The 21,854-nt window shown below is 45.9% G+C and overlaps 3 protein-coding genes and 1 long non-coding RNA gene across 16 annotated transcripts in view; 2 read left to right on the top strand and 2 right to left on the bottom strand.

Moving 5' to 3' along the window:
• Nucleotides 1–25: 25 nt before the first annotated feature.
• Nucleotides 26–5,588, top strand: LOC117226028 (testis-expressed protein 10 homolog). Of its 6 annotated transcripts, none has more exons than XR_013034378.1 (7): nucleotides 59–210; nucleotides 377–598; nucleotides 671–1,850; nucleotides 1,940–2,177; nucleotides 2,270–2,424; nucleotides 2,517–2,891; nucleotides 2,970–5,588. XR_013034378.1 is itself a non-coding variant. In XM_033479965.2 (7 exons), exons 2-6 carry the CDS (start codon nucleotides 398–400, stop codon nucleotides 2,618–2,620), a joined length of 1,878 nt encoding a protein of 625 aa, XP_033335856.2. In that variant the 5' UTR covers nucleotides 59–210; nucleotides 377–397; the 3' UTR covers nucleotides 2,621–2,623; nucleotides 2,682–5,588. The 6 variants fall into 6 exon arrangements, 5 of the variants coding, with proteins under 5 accessions (XP_076381226.1, XP_033335856.2, XP_076381223.1 ...); XM_033479965.2 differs by having other exon boundaries at nucleotides 2,517–2,623; nucleotides 2,682–5,588; XM_076525111.1 differs by having other exon boundaries at nucleotides 26–156; nucleotides 2,517–5,588.
• Nucleotides 2,571–10,712, bottom strand: LOC117226025 (polyamine-transporting ATPase 13A3). Of its 2 annotated transcripts, XM_033479959.2 has the most exons (17): nucleotides 10,565–10,712; nucleotides 9,655–9,722; nucleotides 9,386–9,553; nucleotides 8,656–8,726; nucleotides 8,260–8,544; nucleotides 7,928–8,132; nucleotides 7,648–7,846; nucleotides 7,450–7,561; nucleotides 7,066–7,255; nucleotides 6,788–6,988; nucleotides 6,455–6,640; nucleotides 6,012–6,383; nucleotides 5,594–5,735; nucleotides 5,231–5,379; nucleotides 4,906–5,137; nucleotides 4,730–4,811; nucleotides 2,571–4,147 (listed from the first exon to the last, which is right to left on the bottom strand). In XM_033479959.2, exons 1-17 carry the CDS (start codon nucleotides 10,578–10,580, stop codon nucleotides 3,070–3,072), a joined length of 3,756 nt encoding a protein of 1,251 aa, XP_033335850.2. In that variant the 5' UTR covers nucleotides 10,581–10,712; the 3' UTR covers nucleotides 2,571–3,069. The 2 variants fall into 2 exon arrangements, with proteins under 2 accessions (XP_033335850.2, XP_076381221.1); XM_076525106.1 differs by lacking the exons at nucleotides 9,386–9,553; nucleotides 9,655–9,722 and having other exon boundaries at nucleotides 10,565–10,702.
• An 8,422-nt stretch (nucleotides 10,713–19,134) lies between these two features.
• LOC117226035 (uncharacterized) lies at nucleotides 19,135–19,672 on the bottom strand. The gene is made up of 2 exons (XR_013034391.1): nucleotides 19,534–19,672; nucleotides 19,135–19,452 (listed from the first exon to the last, which is right to left on the bottom strand). It is a non-coding gene; the product is annotated as an uncharacterized LOC117226035 (long non-coding RNA).
• Zyx (lipoma-preferred partner zyxin) overlaps nucleotides 19,591–21,854 on the top strand; it is a 3,825-nt gene continuing 1,561 nt past the window's right edge. Inside the window, exons 1-5 of one of the 7 annotated variants that reach the window (XM_076525150.1) lie at nucleotides 19,591–19,730; nucleotides 20,287–20,493; nucleotides 20,594–20,764; nucleotides 20,951–21,431; nucleotides 21,522–21,854. The exon at nucleotides 21,522–21,854 is cut by the window's right edge and continues 5 nt beyond it. In XM_076525150.1, coding sequence (XP_076381265.1) covers nucleotides 20,624–20,764; nucleotides 20,951–21,431; nucleotides 21,522–21,854 — 955 coding nt within the window. In that variant the 5' untranslated portion in view covers nucleotides 19,591–19,730; nucleotides 20,287–20,493; nucleotides 20,594–20,623. Of the gene's footprint in view, nucleotides 19,731–19,956; nucleotides 20,494–20,593; nucleotides 20,765–20,950; nucleotides 21,432–21,521 lie in introns of those variants that run through there. The other 6 variants (XM_076525148.1, XM_076525149.1, XM_076525147.1 and 3 more) reach the window with 6 other exon arrangements.

The following is a 21,854-nucleotide window of genomic DNA, read 5'->3' as shown; positions in this document are numbered from 1 at the left end:
TCAGAGCAGAGAAAATTTCTATATCGACCCTTACTAACGGATGAAGCCGCGTATACATATGGTCAAATGCCTAGATTCTCCTTATATCACCTTACTGTAACTAGGCACTAGGCATTGTCCTTATTGGTCCTTGGTGTCCTTATCGTGGTTTTTATGGTTCGTGGTTTCAAGTTTCAAGTGTAGCAAAAATCCGAGTGTACCGCGCGCGTTGTGTGTATTTTATAGTAAATTACATATTCATACATAGAATTTTTATGATATATTTTAAATTAAAAATTATAATATTTATAAATTAAATACGTATATATAATTATATAAATTATATATACGTATATATTGAGATTTAACCGCTAACCTAAAAAGAATTGTTTTCCAGGAAATTATTTTGATATAAATCATGGGTAAGGGTCATAGGCATTTAAAACATTTAAAGTCTGAAAAAGCAAAAGTGAAATTGAAAGCGAAGAAAACAAAGCAATTACCGAAAGGACTGAACGTTACGGATACAACGTTTAAGGTTAAGAAAATTATAATACGCGAACAGTTAAAACAACGCGATGACACAGAAATTCTTAGCAAAAGGAAGCTTAACGTTAAGGTAATATTACATTTACTGTTACGTATTTTATACAAATAGATCACTTCATGAAAATATAATTGTAATTTCTAGGAGTTGCTTTCACGTCTTCAACATCATAATTCAACGGTTAGACAGGAAGCCATAAGGGAACTGAAAGAAATTTTATCAAAACATTCTTTGGACTTGTTAAATTTACAGTTTGGATCTCTGTTGCAAGGCATTTGCGCATTGTCGCTTGACAAAGAGAGAAGCATAAGGCACGACTCCTTCAAAGTTTTAAGTTTGATACTTTCTCCAATATCCAACGATCAACTGAATCCATATTCCGATGTTCTGATTTCATATTTGAAGTGTGCCATGACTCATATAGATCCTCGTATTAAGGAAGATGCATTGGTGTTTTTAGACATACTTGTGCAAAACTGCAGCATCATTTTGGCAGAAAATAGTAAAAAAGTTCTGCCAAATTTTTTGGACATGATCTCTAGATTACATAGCGAAATGAAGCCTGGAAGGCAGTTGACGACAACATTAAATTCAAAAAGTACTAATGTAAAGTGGAGGATAAAAGTGTTAGAAAGATTGGCTGCTATATTCGGTTCGATCGTAAATTTCTATAAACTGCAGCAGACTGTTAGCTCGAACATGACTGCACGGATTGTGCGTGTAAATACGAATACCAAGTATGTCCCTGTTTACGTGAATACATATTTGAAGGATTGTAAAATTGATTTTGAACAACGGGACAATTTGAAAGAAAGCTCTGCTGAAAAAACTTTAAACGTAGAGGAGCTTGTGAAATACGTTGAAACGTTAATGCCGCTTATATTCGATAGTTGGATCGAAGTATGCCCAGATGAGAAGAACATGGACATTTCGTCGCATTCGATAACTGCAGAAGCATTCGAATTATTGAAAAGCGCTGTAGAAATTATGCAAATGATAATTGAGTGTGTAGACATATTAGACATCGAATGCGATGTGAACATAAAATATTGGTTTAAAAATAATTTTGAGAACGTTTTTGTAAAAAAATTTCTCTCAAAATTTCCGTACAACAAACTTGGAACATCTGACAGTATTTTGGCTTCCATGAGGAACAGAAAACGACAAGAAGATTTCATCGTAGACAAATCGTACGACGATTGTTTAGCAGATAATTTAGGACTTTGTCAAATTTATGTGTGGTTTACAGCTGTACACTGTGACGACAAGGCATTACCTAAATTAAGTAAAGCTTATTCTACATCTGTACTTAAATACCTAAACGGCAAGTTCACAATCGTAAAAACAATTGACGAATTAGACGATACATCTCGTTTATACACACGTATACTCTACTTCTCTTTTGCCCTATAGAAAACCTGGAGAACTGGTCGAGCACGCATAATATTGTCTTACCCCAACTGATGAAGCTACTAAGAACATTATTTTTAAAAGCAAGTAATATTTGGTACGAACAAAATCTTGATCTTAGCGAAACTCTTCAAACGGTTGTAAATGCATGCTGTAATCAATCGAAACGAGAAATGGAGTTACATCTGTTCTCTACCATTAGCGATATAATGTTGGATCATACTTTACACAAACTACACAGGTACAACTATTTGTATTTATACTATTGAATTCTACATACGTGTACCGTTTTAAACGGTTCCTTGACAATTCTATTTTGCTAATGCATCTCAGGGAACGCGCATTCAAGGAATTCATTTCAACTTTACCCGGTCTTCTTTTAAAGCCCAAGATACACGAAAATACGATACAAACGATAAATAAAGTCGTGCTTCGCTACAGAGATTGGATTCAAAAAGAACTCGTGAACAATCAAAATGACATTATAGGTGACTATAATACAGAAAATATGATTTCTGTAACTACCACGCGCGCGCGCGCGTACGCAGATTTATATTATAATTTACATATTATGTTACAGAGAATGCTAAGAAAATTGAAATCATTGGCTCGGAAGATGAAAAACAATCTCGTCTCATGATCTGCAATTTGTTTTATTTTTTGGATGCTCAAATTTTCTATTGAATGGTAAATATAACTTCCCGCTAATAAATAATGATTCTTTCTATGTACATACGTTCCGTAGGTGAAATATCTCGAAGAAACGATCTCGTGCCTCATCTGCCTCGTATCGATCGATTAACCAACACGTTCTTGCATTAGGAAAATTTCGAAGAATTTTCTAGCAGAATGCAATCGTCAAGATCATAAAATAATCATGTTTCAATAACGAAAACGAAAAGGATATATTACGTTTGTTCGTGTTTAGGTACAAGAATAATCAGAAATCGATGAGGTATGTCGTTATTTCGTGTTTCACGTTCGTTCCGATCCATTGTCTCTCTCGTAGTAAAAATATTTGTTACCGTTCCAGGATTATCGCGATAATACTTGTATACAAATACTGAGTGTAATCGTTCCGGTGTCCGATATCGATAATTGAAAAGAAAAAAGTTCTGACTCGGCATACCGTCTTAAAATCTAGTTATCATGTTTATGTTCCGCGGTGATTCGTCGTTAATGAACGCGCAATTATCGAACCCGTACAAACTTTTGCCGTCCTTACTCGACTCTATGGCGCGATGACGCGATCCCGTGCCAGGTAGATTCGAGGTCTTTTCGTTATCGCCGACGTTCAACAATGTGTAACAATGTTCCTCTCTGTAGGACACGTTGATAATATTTTCTACGCTCGGCGTTAACGGTAAAACGGGTAGATCCCTGTCGAGGTTCGGCCAACTCGAGTCGTGTTGTAATTCGTGATCCACTCTCAGGTACTCTTTCTTCGATTTCTCAGGCCTGTAGAACTTTGACTTTAATTTCGTCTCTATCACGTACTCGATCAGGAACATTTCGACGAAAATGCAAACTACAAAGTTTACCACAGCGAGTGCCAAAATGATGATCTTCCAGTCATAAGCTGGAGGTACCTGTAGCACGAGCAAATTCACTATCCAGCCGGCAGGGTAGACGGTAACGTACGTACAGATCGTGGTCAGCACGATAAGAGAAACGATGAAGGTAATATTCGTGTAAATGGCTTTTCGATAAGGCTTCCCGCGGGAGAATATCACCGCCATAGTTATGTATTGGAACATGGAGACGCAGAATACTGAATAGTTTTCGTAGCACGCGTACGATTCGCCCGTGTAAACGAACGGAGTAAACCAAGAAAAAGTACGAACCGCGTGATAAGCCGAAGCCTGAAACAGGGTCATAATTAACATATGCGCGATCAGGGAAAAGATTGTCGTGAAACTTAAAAGACTGGTCATCGGAGGTTTCTTCACCAGCTTGTCCTCGTACGACCGCGTTTTACCGAAGAACGAGGCGAAGTTAACGACCAGGCAAATGTCGATGAACAAGAACTCTAGATCCGTTAAATTCGAGTCGATGGAGTAAAGGATTATCACGGATAGAAACTCCGTCAAGGAATAGATCACCATGAATTTGAAGATTCCAAACGATGTCACCAAGGCGGCGCGACCTTCCCTGATCACCTTCGGAACGCAAGTAATGTCGGGTACCTTCGACGTGAACGGACTAGCAACGCTATACAACAAAGAAAACAAACAAAAGAAAAATAAGCGTTCGTCGAAGATTACGTATATCGGTGTCGATATTGGAACGCGCGGGGTGGCTGCGACTATCCTTCTCTACGATCAGGGTCATTTAATAATTGGAACGAAATAGAAAGCGAGTAGACACGGCAGCGATTTCACGATATATATATATACGAATCGATGGATTACGCGATCGGGAGCGAAAATTATCTGTTCGCAACAGAATTTAGTAATTTAGCGATAAATAAATTAGGCGTTTCTCCGCAATCCTCCGTGACATAGACGCGCGTACGCGACGTACGCGTATACGTAGGACTCACGCGCGCGCGCGTGTGCGTGTGTGCGTATGGTGTGTGAATTTGTAAGGCATTAGAGTTACGCGCGGCACGTAGCCGTAGCCTTGAATGGTCGGTTGAACTTGATTCAACTAACGTCACAACGGAGGAGGGTGCAGCAAAACTCGATGCCTTTGTTTCTCTCCAGCTCTATATACCGACAACGAGTATTTCGACACAATTTCAATACTTGCAGTACTCGTATGTCACGACAAGGTTTACGTTTAAAAGATTACCTGGATTCTGCCTCGGACAAGGATACACCGACGTGCGCCGCTCGCAAAGCTCCGCAGTCGTTCGCACCATCGCCGCACATAGCTGGAACGTTTACAAAACGTTAATGTCGATTCCTACTCGTCGAATAATTGAAAAGCTCGTCGGGATCGCGTATGAACGGTTCGGCAACGCATACCAACGTAATAACCAAGTTGCATCAGCTCCAGAACCAATTGTTGCTTCTGATCGCTGGACATCCTAGCGAATATCGCACCGCGTACACAAATTCTCGGCACGATGTCCGGATAATGCTCGCGCAACAATTGCCACGATTGTCCCGTTAACGCGAACCGATAATTACGACTACCTATACTTTGTTCTATGTCCCGCAACTCCGTAATCCTCAGTTTCTTGTTATTGTTGGGATTCTACGAAGAAATGGAAAAGTGTTGAATCGGTGGACGCGTTCATTTCGCGCTTCAACGTACGTAGCGTATGTATATGCGATTGAACAAAATTACCGGTTTAGGGGGCAATTCTTGAGCATTAAAATAAATCTCTGGCTGCATCTTGTTTTCTTTCGCAACTATAGTGACGTCTATCACAGTCTCTTGCGGCGACAAAATGCCACATTCTTTTGCAACGCTCACAGCAGTTTGAATATTGTCCCCTGGAATAACTTGTTTGATTACGGTGCATGCAACGGACAACAGACATTTCAAATCAGTCATTTCACTTTCTACTACGACGATATATGTATGTATGTATGTATGTATGTATGTATGTATGTATGTATGTATATATATATATATACACACGCGCGTAGAGAAATGTGTATTCTACAATAGTATAGGATAATAAACGATTGCCGTGGCCTCATTTACCAGTAATCATTAGAACGTGCATGTCGGCCGACTTGAGTTCCTGGATGACCGCTTTCGTTGGTGCTTTCAGTCTGTTTTCCATGATGACGAAACCCAGAAACTCAAGATTCTGTTCGACCACGTCACGGGGTAGCTTCGTGATCTACAGGAATCGCTTTGATAATCGTTTTGTTTCCATATAGAAGAAAATACGGTAATGTCTTCCTTACCGACGCTCAGTTTGTCCACTAAAATGGATAATTTGGGAAGAGGAGATAAGATTGTGGGCAATTTATAACTATAAAAATAAACCGCAAGGCTCGAATAATCGTATCTCCTCTTGCCAAATTGTTCATTTCTGTGGTCAATTTTAGCGTCGATTAGAGAGAGACATTACTGTAGCTGGTAGGTGGTAGGTGTTGGGTCGCGTATCGTTTACCTTGGCGCTGTCCCCGGTGAATTCCGAGCGGCCCATGGCTATAACGCGATAGCCTTGTTCCGTGTACCGCCTCAAGCTGAACAGAACGTCTTTCGGGACGGTTTCCGGTTTGCTCAGACTGAGGATCATTTCGGGCGATCCCTTCGTGTAAGCTCTATAAGTCTGCGAGCCCGATTTGCGCGCCACCACGGACATTCGTTGCAGAGAGCTCGAGAATTGATACTGTTGCACTATTCCAATTTCATCGTCGGACGGATCTTTCTCGTTCTTCCTCGACTCGACGATCGTCGCTGTAACGTGATCGTACTTGCTCGAGCCGGTTCGATCGACGTTGTCGGGTTCTTTCAGTAGCCATCCGGTGCTCTCGAACATCTACGGGTTAAAATAACGCGGTAAACGCATTGAACGAACAGGACGATCCCGATCGATTCGATCGAGAATACCTTGACGTCCAAAGGATCTCCGCAGAGTTGCTCGTCTATCAGAGTCAAACTATGACAAACCAGCATGCCCTCGAAAAGAGGGTGGTTCTTCAACTTGGGAATGCTCCTCTCCGGTTCGCCGAGGACGCTGTTCGTGGAGGGCACGATTCCCCACATGTCCAAGCCGTCCTCCGTCAAGGTTCCCGTCTATGGGAGGCCGTGCGAGAAAGGAAAAATATATTATCAAAGGCGCATCGAATACGCGTTCCGCGTTCGACGAAGGCCGATTCGGTCGGTCGGTCGGTCGGTCGGTCGGTCGGTCGGTCGAGAGAGAGTAAAGAGCCTCGCGCGCACCTTGTCGAAACAGACGCAATTTATGCTGCCGGACACGTTGATAACTCTGTTGTTTATACAATAGATTTGTGCTCTCTTGAGCCGCGACTGAGCATACAGTTTTCCTACGGTCATCGCCGCGGGAAGCGCCGGAGGAACCACTATCGTTATTATGTCCAACGCCTTTATGGCGATGTCGCCAACCGTGATTCCCCTGGAAGCCTAAAGGCGAGAAGAACGGTCGTTAACGAATCCAGAACGATTCTCTGTTCCGATCGCGTTCGAAGAAAACCGCGCACCTTGGACAAGATGGTGTAAACGAAGCCGCAGCTGGCGATGAAGGCGAGGATGCCGATAAATTTGTAGGAGTCTTGATCGAACTTAAAGTCCGCCGGTGGTGGGTAGAGGATAGCGGCGACCAGGCCGCCCTTGTTCGTGTGGAAGCCCGTTCGAATGACCCGCGCGAGGACCGGACCATTCCCGTGACATCTGTCAGGATCACGAGATACGGATTATGCTTCGTCTATGTTCGATGCTCGAGGAGTACGGTAACGTCGATCTCCGATCGTGCACGAAAACGAACAATCCGGGCTGAGGAGATGCGATTGTTCGAGCCTCGAATGAATCGTATCTCTCCTCTTTCCAAATTGTCGATTTTTATACCTGGGAGTAGTAGAGTATACCTGGTCTGAATGATGCTGGTGCCGTTGAATATCGTGTGATGGGAGCACTCTTTCGGCTCGTAAAGAACGCGTTGCGACGGTAGCGGAGTTTTCGTGACCGGCACCGACTCTCCTGAAATTCGCAGAAATCGTTATTCTTCGCGGAGTATTCGTTATCGGACGATATTCCCGTTCCCGTGGACGACTCCGATGGCTCACCGGTCAGCATGGATTCGTTCAATATACATTGCCCGGTTAAGAGAACCGCGTCGCACACCACGGTGGCCCGATGAGAAGGCAACTCTATGATATCACCGGGGACCAAGTCGCTGCACGGTATAGTTTCCAACAGCGACGGACCTCTGCGCACGCGAATCGTCTCCGTCGACGCGACGGTGCTTCGCAGATTGATCTGATTCTAAAAAACAAAGAATCGATTTCAGCAACGACCGCCGTCGTGTTCGCGTCGCGAGCCGCCGGACGGCAACGGTCTTTTTACCTTGCGGGTCTGTATTATGGAACTCGTGATCCCGAACAACGACATGCACACGATCGCCGCGGTATAATAGAGGTAGTCTTCCGCGAACCAAACGCAAAGCGTGAACACTTGGAATATGTAGAACGGATTCAGAACCTCCAGTACCAGCAGCACGCCGATGCTCTGAACGGGCACGCCGATCGCGTTGTTTCCGTAGACGAGTCGCCTGGAATGATCAATTTTCAATGTTCAATGTTCAATGTTCAATGTTCAATGTTCAATGTTCAATGTTCAATTCTCGACAGGTCCGTCCATTTTGATGATAACTGTTCTCGCGGTCGTTCGACGAATACCTGAGACACTGTTCCTCCTTCGAAAGGCCCTGATCGCTGCTCAAATGTAGATCCGAGCACAACGTGAATCTGTCCAGGCCGACCAATCTGGAGAACGCGTCTTGTTGCGCGTCCCAAACGTAGCACTGTTTCTTGCACCAGAAAGCTCTGTACTCGAACAGCTCGCGTTGCGTGCCATTCTCCAAACGAATCGGCAGCTTCTTCGACTCGATCTTTTCGACGAAACGCCTGTTCCCGCCTCCGTCGTTGTCGCCGTTGCCGAAAACTCTCGACAATTCTTGCGAGCTGACCAACAGAAACGACAAATCCAACGGATCACGAACCGTTACCGCTCGACCGTTCGATAGTCGCTGTGCGTAATTAAATTAATAATGGTAAAAAGTTGCTCGAACTAACCTGAGGTCCTTCGCGGAAACGGTTTTTACTTCCTTCACGAAGTAGGACGTGTATTTTCCTTGATAATTATCCTAGTGGGTAATCGCATCGTCGATCGACGATGATTATTAAACGTTTGCTCGTATCGGTGTAGTTAGAAAACAACGACACAACTACGATAACGATAGCGACACAACGACAACGACAACGACAACGACAACGATAACGATAACGATAACGATACAATAACAATAACAATAACAACAACAATAACAATAGATGAGAAAAACAATTGCGAGTGCAACTATGAATCAACGAGTCGGAATCTTAGGTATCTCGAGGTACGCGATACGCGATTGTGCGCGGAGAGAGTACCGTATACAGTAATGCCTCCCTAATCGACGCTCGGATTGCGCAGAAAAATGGACAATTTGGGAAAAGGAGATACGATTATTCGAGTCTCGCGGTTCGTTTGAATATTTACGAATTGTCAACAACACTGTAAGAACGAGAGCAGCCGCGGGACTCGAATAATCGTATCTGCTCTTCCGAAATTGTCGATTTTTCTGCGCGATCCGAGCGTCGCGGTTAGGGAGACGTGTTACCGTATTCGAAAATCGGCCTGTTCGAGAAGAATATAGAAGAGATGAGAAAGAGAGAAGAGAAAGAGAAAGAGCGAACGTACGAACTTGTTTCTCTATCTATTGTATGTACATCGAGTAGACAATTAACGTATTATTCGAATCCTTACGGTTACGAGCAATTTGGTGGCACGATACAAGGGGCACTTCTTGTGAGTCGCATAGACATGCAGATGAGGATACCAGTGGAAGAACAGTCTGATGCAACCGACGGTCAACACGTAAGACAGGCAAGTCAAAAAACGTTTCGGGTTGCTCCTCTCGAATCCATAAATGTGCTGAAAAACCCATCGATCGGTAGGACGCGAACACGCGCGTGTCTTTGGTTTCAAACAAACGAGAGAAAATATCGTAATATCGTAAGGAAAGGAGAGCTTACCATGTCCTCGTCTTGGCCCGTATGAATCTTTTGCCAGTGAACTTTCGACGTTCGGTCATCCTTTACCCCTGCGCGATCGGAGAGAAAGAGAGTGAGAGAGAGAGCGCGGTGCGTGCGTGCGTGCGTGCGTGCACGAGAACAGGGAGAAAACGAGAGGGAAACTTTGATTCGTGGATTAGATATCGCCGGTACACCGGTAAAAAGTAATACTTCCGGAAATACGAGCACGCTATCGGGTACGATACGCGATGCGTTTTTCTCGAATCGTGTCACTCGCAATCGGTATTCTTATCGATCGTAGCCGGATCGAGTCACGAGACGACGGGAGCTCGCGCTCGTGCGGACGATATTTTCGAGTCGTCGAAAGAAATCCGACGATTCCCGTGAAAACAGTCTTATCCGATCGCGCGGAATCGATTCGAATCGAATCGAATCGGACCAGATTGGATCGCGATAGCGTCGACGATTCGTTATCGGGTTATTCGTGGACTCGGACGAACGCGTTTCTTTCTACCTCGCGAGCGCGCGCGCGCGCGCGCGCCCGCGCGCGTTCGGCTGAAAGGTCACCGATCAACGATGAAACGATAACCGTGGGACGCGCGAATCTGATTTTTCCTTATCCGCGAATAAGCAAACGTCGTTTCGTTCTTCGGCTGCGCGAGCTCGAGTTTCTCTCCGTTTCTCTCGCGTATCCCCGACCGACGTATACGCGAACGTGTAACACGCGCTTGGATAATCGGGCGAGTTACGCCACTTTTCCGTCGACTTTAACTGCGATCGCGCGAATACGCGCGGTTCGCGTTTTTCGCACAAGTTTTTTTTCGAGCGCACCTCGAGGCTCTCGAGATCTCGCGCTCGTCGTTGGGCGGACCGAGACGCGAAAATCGACGAAAGTCGCGAGACGACTCACCATCGGATGTTGTCATAACGTTTGATTCCCTCGAGAACTCGGGCGAAGGTCGAACCGGTGCCGTCTAGATCCTCGCGATCGCCGAAGGAGAGACGTTTCCGCGATCGATGGTCAACGGCTGTCGTCGATTCTCCTCCGTTCGGACTAGGTGGGTGGTCGGTGACTCGTGGCTCGTGGCTCGTGGCTCGTGGCTCGTGGCTCGTGGCTCGTTCAACGAAGCCGAATCCTTTCCTCACCTTCGAGGTAGAAACGCGAGCAACGTTCCCCTCGAAGCGGCACTCTGGAACGTTAATCGAGGAAGAACGGCTGATTAGATTTCTCGAACGGAATTAAGCGACTCGAAGAAAAGAATACTAACGAGCCCATCCCGTGAAACAAGATACGAGAGCGGTCGGGCTAGACGCGGACGCGTTCAATAGGTACATACGTATAATGGTTGGACAATGAACGCGCGATCGCGATGACCGTGCTCTTGAATTAGACACGGTGGACACGGATGCGAACACCGCGACGTCCGAACACGGACGTGGAACGGATCGTTCGCCGACCGTGCCGGACCAGGAGATCGATCCGACGAAACCGTATCGACGTCACCGTCCGACGATCGTCGTCCGCTCCGTCGTCTACGAACGTTCGAGAGCCAGGGGTTGTTCGGAAAACCCGCTCGTCTCGATCGATCGCGAAGAGAACCGAGCAACAGCGCGTCGCCAAAGTTCGATCGCGACGCAAGATCCGAACGGCGCGATCGCGCTGCTCGAAACTCGAACGGATGATTTATGGGATCGCGTTCGAGATGTTCGAGCCCGAGTAAAGACAAGGCGGAGAATCTTTTGTCTTTTGTCCAGCGCTCGCCGTAGCAACGATAACCCGGTTAGCGCACCTTCCTAACAACCTTGCTCGGAAGGTCAGAATTCGGTGGATTCCGATCGAAATTTCCCATCGATCGAATCACGATTAGTCGCGGTTAAATCTGTTCTCCTTCCGTTAACGCGCCCCGGCCGATAGTCGTAGCGCGCGTGTCGATCTCGAGGTAAGATAAGTTGGAATCGTCGCGGAGTTATCGTCGCATGCTACTCGTTTTTCGATAATTACGCCGACCCATTGTTTCACGGTAATTAGATGTACCGAGAACGGGGACGCGAGGCGTGACGCAAAGCTTGTTATCTATGTACGCGCGTCTCGCGCTCGTCGTCCCTCTCCTCGCCATTCCCATTCTCGAAAATTAAAAGAAAAACTGCGACTATAATAGACATTATATATATATATATTATTATATATATATATATATATATAGAGAGAGAGAGAGAGAGAGAGAGAGACGATACAGCGGACGCGGACCACGGCCACAGCTGCGAAATTGTATCCGTGATTGCGACTGCGACTATCGCTGCGAGCACGATCGGAAAGCCATTCCGTATCTTGTCTAAAGAGATTCGTCGATGACGTCGATGCGAGCAAAAGCGAGAAAATGCCTTCGAGCGACGGCGAGGCGGCGAGGCAGGGCACGGCTCGATCAGTATTTTCCACGCCGGATCGCCATTAGCGCGAACTATGAGAAAAAACCAGATCACCTTTTTCCAGCCGGAATGCTAGACCGGCAGCAATTCTTCGTTGCATAAGAAATGCCGCTGTTTAACCGACGAACGATTTCCCCGACGACCGATGGCCGACGCGTCGCGACGAGGACGCGCGACGAGACGAGGCGAGGCGAGGCGAGGCGAGGCGAGGCGAGAAAAGAGACGAGAGGAGAAAAGAGACGACTGCGTTGTTGTCGCAATTTCTATTCCATTGTGAAATACGTGTCACGGAACCTGGGAGATCGGAGGTGCGCGTCTGGTCGCGACGGTAACGCTAGAAACGCGACTCGCGTTTCCACGCTTTTAGGTAAAGGCCGTTGCGTAACGCGAGGCACCCGATGCAACTTCGAATCGTTCGAGACTCGTTCGTTTCGTAAAAATCGCCGATCCCTGTACGAATCGGGGCTGAACGAGAGAAGCGTCGCGTCGCGATTTCGTTCCGCGCGAAACCCACCTGAAAAATCCACCTGCGTCGAGGAAGTCGTACGCTCCGGTTTCTCCCAAACGATATCCGAACTCGAACGTTCGAAAGACTTCGACGCATGCTCGTACGTATAATTTAACCGAGATACGGGAATTTCGTTGTTTTCGACCGATCGCGAGTACGGTAATCCTCCCTGATCGACGCTCGGATCGCCTCGCGGTTCGTTTTTACAGTTACGAGTTGTCAACGATTATAAAAAAAAACGAGCCGCAACGAGACGAGGACAATCGTATCTCCTCTTCCGAAATTGTCCATTTTTCTGCGCGATCTTAGCGCCGGTTGGGCAGGCGTTACCGTAAACGCCGTAGGGCGTCTCGCACCGACGGAGCTCGAACCGAGTTCCGAGCCTCGAGAAAAGCCGCGAACATAAATCGAAAAATCCCATCGAAAAAATCGGACGTCGACCGATTTCGCGAGGCTCGTCTCGACGTCGTCTCTCGCTTTACATTTCTATTACTTTCTCCGAATCGAGGATTCGCCGACGAGCGCGATCCCATGCGCGATCGCTTCGGCCCCGAGCCGTCGAGGTGCGCGCATTTTCTAACTTTCCGCCGTTCCGTTGCAACGATGCGGCGGTCAAACGTTACATTTGATTTCCAGCACGTGCGCAAACGCTGTTCTTCGACGCGACGCGTCGAAACGCCTTTTTTATCGTCTCGTAATTATTTAAAAATAAATGTTGTCGCAACGTCGCGTTACGGACACTCGCGCTCTCGCTGGACACCAATTATGCGGTTATTGTTGCAATAACCGCGGAACCGCCGTACTTTTTCCGACTATTTTTCTACCTCCGAGTTTTCCTGGTCGAGTAATTCCGATGAAAAAACGGTCGTCGAACGTTCGATCGGAGGATAACGGATATCGCGAGTCTCGAGATCGTATCGGTTTACCAGCGAACGAACAACGGCGAAGACCGGTGAAAATGAAAATCGAAATCGGAATTCTATGGAATTTCGTTTGTACGCGCGCGCGTACGGTACGCAAATTCCAGACGGAGAACGATGCGCCGGTGACATTCGAGAAGAAGAGAGAAGACGTTGGTCGTTGGTCGCGATTTCGCTTGGACACTTACCCTCGGCTACTCGTGATGCGAGAGACTACTCGTGATTCCTGTTTGCGCTCCGACGTCGGGCTTGCGGTAGAAACGCGTACATTCGGCCGGCGAGTTTCCGGTATCGTGGAATTTTCAACGCGCGCCGGACAACGAGACCCGGCAAAAGTCGAAGAGACTCGGAGGACTCGGAGGATTCGAAAGCGAGAACGAGATCTCGATGCACCGCGGCGGTACGTGCCTCGATTTTCCGTTCGGGTTTATCGCGTATCGCGCGCGAGTCGTGCGAGCGTTCGGCGCGTTGGTGGGAGAGAACAGTCGAAAATTACCGACTCGACGCAAAGACCGCGTTAAAAGAACTCGCGGTGGTCGCTCGACCGTGTCGAAGCTGGTCTCGGTAAAGAAACGAGATTCGACGAGAACGTCATAGTCGCGACGCGGCGAAGCGACCTTTCGTCAATTTCGATTCGATCGCGTTCTCGCGAGTCGAAGCGAGTCGAGCGAAACAAGGTCTCGGCGGTCGAATCGAAAGTTCGGACGCGCGACACGGGACGGTCGTGGAATATTAAACCGGTCGCGAGAACCGAGGAGGAGGAGGAGGAGGAGGAGGAGGAGCGGGTTAAATTTTGATCGCCGAGCGGGAACCGAACGAAAATCGGCCTATCCGATCTGTCATTTCCCGATGCACCGCGACCGCGACTCTATCACCTGTTTCGCGCCGCGCACCGGCCAACACTGCGCCATTCGGCCTCGGCTTCGGCTTCGGCTTCGGCTTCGGTATCGTTCCTGGACTCCGATGCAGGCCCCTCCCTCGTGTGCACCGCCGACCAACGGCGGGTCCCCGCCGCTCCGATACCCTAATCGTCCGTGCGCGTCTCGAGAATCGCTCGCTTTTCCAGACGCTCCGCCAGGTACCGGGGGTCTCTCTATCGGCGATAGATCCCGAACCGATATTCGCTTACCCTTTTCCGCGGCGAAACGTTCCCCGGTCGTTCGGCCCGTACTCGATTCGTCGATGCTCCCGATTCGAACGAGCCCGGCCGAATTCCCTGTCCGATTCGAAATCGCTGGACAACCGTCCATAATCGGTCGTGCCGGTCGTGCCGGCCGCGCCGCCGTTCACCCCGCGTCACCGACAAAAGTCGAACGCGCGTCTCTCCCCGGAGCCGGCGCACCCTCGCGATTCTTTTCTCTTCGCCGAAAGTTTTCCACTTATTTTTGTATTCCTCGTTGCTGGTTACCGGTCGGGGTTGGTTACCCGTTTTATTGCTCGTTGCTCTCGTCCGTTGCTCGTTCGGTTTCTCGTTTCGCAACGTTTTTCGGTAAAGCTCGAATCACGATGGTAACTGCGGATTACGCGCGACTTACGCGTGCACTCGCATTTTGCACCGTCGAGCGAGCCTTCCGCGACACGAATTAACGTTCGAACGTTAATGAAAATTTCGCTGTATTCGTCCTCGCGCGACGCAAATCGTTTCGTGTTTTCTCAAAACATCGATCCTGCTCGGCGAGCTAACGTTATCGGACGGCCGTACCGTCGCGTCGAAATCGTTGTTTCATAATCGATCGGTATCGGTAACGCGAGAACGTATTCTCTACGAAACTATTCTTCCAAAATGCTGGAATCCGTTCGACACGCGCAACGGGCTGGCGTATTCGTAATTTATTGATTCGCGTCGACACGTGCACGTCGAACTTGATCGATCGGTGTCCGTCTTTCGCGTTTCGATTATCATCGGGGCTTAAAAGTTACCGGTCGATCGACATATTTGCCCGCGGTTGCTCAGACGTTCCTGGGATAACGCGGTGACAGCCTTGGAAAGCCTAAAGTTATTAGGAGATTAGTCGTTATCGATATTATACCGTGAAATTGTGCGAAAGCGATTACGACATCGCGGAGGGTTGCAATATCTTTTGCGCTGTCCCGAGATCCGAGATCCGAGTTCCGAGTCCCGAGCTCAGAGTCCCGAGCTCCGAGTCCCGAGCTCCGAGTCCCGAGCTCCGAGTCCCGAGCTCCGAGTCCCGAGCTCCGAGTCCCGTGTCGCAATACGTGCGTACGATTTCACGATTTTTCGTATTTCGTATTTCGTAGAATCCAGGAAACTCGCAGTTTTATCGATCCGTGAATTTGTTTCGGCGCGAGTAAATGTTCGAAGAACTTGAGCAAACGTAGTCTAGACGGAGAAATGTAGTCCACCAAAAATCTCCTCTTCGTTGGCAAACAAGCTGAAACGTTGCGGCGTATGCTCAACCTATCAACAGAGAAAAGTGAACTGGTTACAATCAATTTACGTTGTATCTATTAATCGCGAACTTTGCAAGTTCGCCTCTTTTTTCGAAACAAAATATGTACACCGACTCGTGTTCGAGCCAACAACTCGAATGAAACTACTATCATCGGTTCGAATAGTAAATAGTAAATAGTAAATAGTAAGTAGTACATAGTAAATAGTAAATAGTAAATAGTAAATAGTAAATAGTAAATAGTAAATAGTAAATAGCAAATAGTATATAGCAAATAGCAAACAGCAAATATGCAAGCATACAGTTACTCGGAAAATTGAGCGTACAGCTTTTAAAACGCGATTATTTTGTTAAAACTGGACCAAGCGACTTGAATTTTTCTTTTAGACGATAGTGGGACCAGCTTACCGGGCAACAACTAAAATGCCTTCTTTTAAATTTCGCTATCGCTTGGGAGGACAACGAAGGTACGCTCGTAATTTTCCGAGCATCCGTACGTCTATTTCTTCGACGAGGCGTCGACCGAGATGTATTCGAGTTCCGACCAAATAATCGGCTCGTTTATCATGTTTTTGCTAATCGAGTAGAGGAAGTACGAAATCTTGGGTATTAATCGAGAGCAGCGATGCGTCCGCGATAAAAAAAAGATGTGCGAAAAGATCGTGGAAATGCCCGATAACATTGTTATGTGTTTTGCACGCGAGTATTCGACTAAAAATTCTCACGTTTCCCCTTATCTCGAGACGCACGGTCTACGTGGCACTATCGTTGTCCCGTAGTAAGCATCGACGCGATTTCGAATCGATTACTCTTCGCGTCGAGAGACGGTTTTATAAACTACGGTCGGCCCTGCCGACGCGTCGATTCGTGTACATTTCGAAACGTACACGTGATTATAACTTGTAAGTGGATCGGGAGATTTGTTGCTTCGCGTTCGTGTTCGCGTTCGCGTTATCATTCACCGATGCGGCTTATCGGTTCGTATTTTCAGAGAAAGTGGACAAACAATCGTCGAGTTTGTTTCACACTGTAGAACTTTATCGCGCATTTCATTGTCAGCACCCTACACACCGACGAGAGCGCAGCGATCGAGCAACGATCGTGATCGTTGATCGTCGTCGGTCGTTGCTCGTTGCTCGTTGCTCGTTGATCGTCGAGCGTTCGGCATCGAGCAGCTCGAGCAGGACAAGAATTAACGTTGAAACGATTATACGTGCGAGCGTTGTAATAAAACTGATGATAAAATGAATAATTGCAAACGATTTTCTTCCGATTTTAGACCTCTTCGATGCTATTCGGTAACCAGGTGCGATCGACGAATGGAAATCAAAATAAATAACCCCAGAGGTTGTTATCGTTATACATCGCAACGCGTCTACTCTGTTTTTCCTTTATCGGTTCTCTCGGTGTTCCGAGCCGGAGACTAGAAATCCTCCGAAATCACGATCAGCCAGTCAAATGTCAATTTACCTGTTTTCACGCGCATTCCCACATATCGTGCGATTTAATCGTAACACAGACGTCTCTGTCTCACGTAACTAATGTGAGTAAATTGCACTTCATAATCGCACGATCATGCGCCTAGATGTATCATCGCATATCAGGGTACATCAAGGTTGATCTAATAGATTCGCATTGGCGTATACGCAGCCTACTCGGTCGCGACTTCACCGACGAATTCGGGATGATTAATCCTGTGTTCGTGATCGACGGGGGTTGATATTCAGGCTAATGTTAGCGAAATTGAGATCGTTGCTGATACAAGTCCGTGCCTTCGAGCGCGTCTCTCCTCGAAATATTTTATTCTTATTTTACTCTGTTCTTCGATCCGATCGATCCTTCCGTTTCATTTGCCTTTCCTTCTGTGCCAAGCGCGTTTCGTCCAAAGGTGCGCGATTCGATTGCGACACTAACAGTTTCTGTTACGCGCGACGCGCGGTGCCTGACGCGTTATTTCTTACCGATTCTATAAAAACAGAAATACGTTATAGTTACGATCGAGAAGCTATACGATAATGTTACGAGTATTGTTCTATCGTTGCTTCTATCGAAAATACATCATTAGTTCGGTCTTATTTCTCAATAATTCATCTAATAATGGTATACGAATACGCAAGGGGCCTTTCACACGCCGGTTTCCCCTTCCAAGCTCCCCCGTTTCTCCGATCGGACAAATATATATGTATATATATATATACGATAACGAGTAGAAGTCCTCCGCAGAGCCGTGGCAGTAGTACCGGGATTTGTGGGAAAGAAGAGAATTCTATTAATTGAAAATACATACTACGATTATGTTGGACCTGACGGTGCAGTTGCTACAAATCATGGAACACAATGGTGGGGACACCGGTTGTCTCCGATTGTCTCTTGTCTCGTCTCCTCTTTGCCTCCCGTAGACATCACTGAATTATTACAAAATTAGGGCATTCCAAGAGGGCATTCAAAGACTACCAAATTGTTTAGGAGTAATCGATATGCAGCTGATAAAAAACAAATGACGATATTGCGAGACATAATTACAATTGCTCTTACAAATTTGGCTATCTGGCTATCTGTTAATTAATTATATTTTCCGTTGTCGCCGTTTGGTTTTCTTACATGACATCGATGCGGCAAATACTTCTGGACAGTTCTGCGCCCTTAGTCTAGTTTTTTATGCCTTACTTATGGCGAAATTAATGTTTTTAGGCGACCCCCTATCGGTCAGATATGAGCGAGTGTGGCGCTTCTTGTGGAGAAACAGTAAAGCTCTTTTCGGGGTTCGTACAGCGCCAATTGGTGCAGCGGCGAAACGCTCAAACTATTAGCCAAAATCGACGGTCGGTAATTTGGCTAACAGTTTGAGCGTTTTGTCGCTGCACTATTTGGCGCTGTACGGACGTCGAACGGAGCTTCGTTGTTCTCCCGATAGAGGCGCCACACACTCGGAATGCATGGTCGCCTAAAAACATTAATTATGGCAAAATTAGGGCATAACAAACTAAACCGAGGACGCGGAACTGTTCGGAAGAATCTACAGAGTAGATATATCATAAAGAAACAAACAACGACATTACGAAACGTAATTAATTGTTCTCTGAAGTTTGCTAATATATTATGTCAACTAATTGTATTTTGCGTCGTTGTCCTTTGGTTTTCTTACACGAAATAGATGCAACAAATTCTCCTGAACAGTTCTACACCCTTGGTTAAATAAAATAAAATAACACTCTTTCGAAATTGCAGATACATTATGCTAGCATTATTTATACATCTTTTTCATTTTGACGAAACGTAGATGATTTTATCTTTGCCAAAAGATAATTATCTGAAGCAGTGACTATAAGCACAGTATAAGAATTGCACGCACGTACATGCATGCATGTATACATACATACATCATGCATACATGGTTTAAAGTGCATTATGTTTTCCGTGCTGGAAAAATCGTGATTGGGTTGAGATAGCGGCGACACCTATTGTCTGTTTGTTGTCTAGTCCGTACTCGTATTCTATTCCGGTACTCCCGTCTCGTTTGTCCCTCGTGGACCTGTGGATATAAACGAATGCGATTTGTTTAGAGCCCTCGATCGAGTATATACATATGTATGTACATGCATATGTACAGTACATTTTTGCAGGACACCTGTTCCTGTTCAATCTATCAAGATGGCAGTGCGCACTCTATCGTCCAAGTATATAGTCGTACGCACAAGTGTAACACGTAGATCAGCAGAATAGAATTTCATGAAATTTTCTGATGTAGAGCATAGAAAGATCGTAAAATTTACCGTCAAATGATCATTCTACGCACATGTTAAGTTACACGTACGTAGTTAAATTTCGATAAATCTATCATCGCAAAGGTGGTACACACACACGCACACGCACACAACTTGGAAGCGCATGCGCACTGAAATTTGGTTTCGTAAAAAATACGGGTTTCGTCTCTGTGAAAATCTTATGCGCTTGCCATGTACATTTGTACATATGTACGTACGTATGTATGTACATATTCGAGCGAGTCGTAGCCACAGCAGGGTGTGGTTTGAGATTTGACTCACTCGCCTCGCAAATGGAATCGGAATTGGTAGTTTAGCGCTGTTACCGTTGATTGTTGAGCGCCATGCTGAGCTGTGTTAAATCGTGGTGAATCGTACAAATCGTAGTGAATCGTGCGCGGAGTGTTAGCACAGCTCGGAAACTTCTGAGTAAGGCGTGTATTTGAGTGAATACGTATAGAACATACATACTTATATGTATAATGTATGTATGCGCCACAGTCAAATACATGTAGTTGTAAACGATTGATTTCGTTTCTGGTTTTATTAGTGAATTGTGATTTGCTGTTTACCAATTCTTACACGCATGTGTAATATCGCAGGCATGGAAGACAGCTACAACAAAGCCTAAAAATCAACATAAAGGAATTTCAAAATTGCCGAGATAAGGGACTTATCGGTCAGCCATTCAGCCTCGAGACAGTCGTTTAACGAAGCATATTTTATACCAACTTTTACAAATATTTCATATTTAGAAGACGTTTCGGGGGACATTTTTTCCAAGACATTACGTACTCTCTATTTACCAGGTGAGCCTAATCAATTATTCAACGGTGTCAGTTCCATTCTGACATTTAGCCGCTTCTCGACAAGATTCAGTTTGCGTCATGGAATTCTGCTATTACGTAGCAGACAGTTTGAATTTTATGTTTCAGAACAATGTCGAATAATGATAATAGCAGTTTGGAGCAACAAATTGCAAACTTGCAAATTAATCACGGAGATGGCATTAAAATCGTAAAGCCTGGCAAAAAGATTGGACCGGCTGTGCCGCCGAAGCCAAAAAAGTCGCAGTCTCAGGTCGGTATATAACGAAAGATATTACAAGGTCGATTAACCGTGCTGTTACTTACAATATTTTATGCTGGTTTTTTCATGTTCGTTCCATTCTCACGGGGATATGTTTCTGGTAAAAATTTACTAAATTCTCAACCGCTTCTCGGAGACCGTCTTCGGTAACAACCTTGATATACGTTCGAATTTTAGGTAATGCAAAGTTACGTCGTAAAGGGAGGATCCGTGCAATCGTACGGTACGGTACTCAATAATTCTACAACAAATGAAAAACCTTCCAACTTTTATGCAAACTCTTCTACTCCGTACGTGCCTATAAACATAGAGAAGAACGATTTTTCATTGACGTCGACCACAAATGGAAAAGATACGTCTAAACTTTATCAAAACAACGACAACTTTTACCCTCGTCAAGCCAATGAGAAATTCGAAACAAAATATGGATACGATGAGAAAAACTTCTACTCGAATGTCGGAAATCTGCCGGCCCCTCAGGTTCCTGCCGAGGATCATTCGAGATCTTCGGCGAGAAATGTTGTGTACAGCAACATAGATCCTCCGAGGAGCATGCAGAGTAAAACTGGAAACAAGACTGAAAACGATATCATTTATAGTAACATTCAATGGAATTCAAAACCAGAAAACACGTATTGCAATATTACCCCTGCTCACGGTAATCGGATTCAGTATTAGAATGTATTTCCGTTTATCCGACCGATACATTAGAAGATAGGTAAACTTATTCGTTCGATTGCATTCACAGACGATTTACCACCGCCACCGGAATTATCGGAATACGTTCCTTGCGTTCCAAGTAGTTCTTTTCCTCCGCCACCGGAAGAACTACCACCCCCGCCGAGTCCTGTTTCGTCCAGTTACAGCGAATTGAGACGCGCCACTTACCAAACCGATTTCCCTTCGGATAATTATCCAAACGATATTTATGGGACAAGCTCGCAATCCAGCTCGACGTACGAGTCTATATACGAACCGATCAATCCTAGACCACCGTCTCAGTTGTCTTGCAATTACTCCATGTATTCTGGCTACGGGTCCGCTACGTCGACTCAGCAGCAAGGGAAAGTGTCACCGGTCA

Source organism: Megalopta genalis, chromosome 11, assembly GCF_051020955.1.
Source record: "Megalopta genalis isolate 19385.01 chromosome 11, iyMegGena1_principal, whole genome shotgun sequence".
Classification (NCBI taxonomy): Eukaryota; Metazoa; Arthropoda; class Insecta; order Hymenoptera; family Halictidae; genus Megalopta; species Megalopta genalis.
This window is presented reverse-complemented; position numbering and strand designations above follow the sequence as displayed.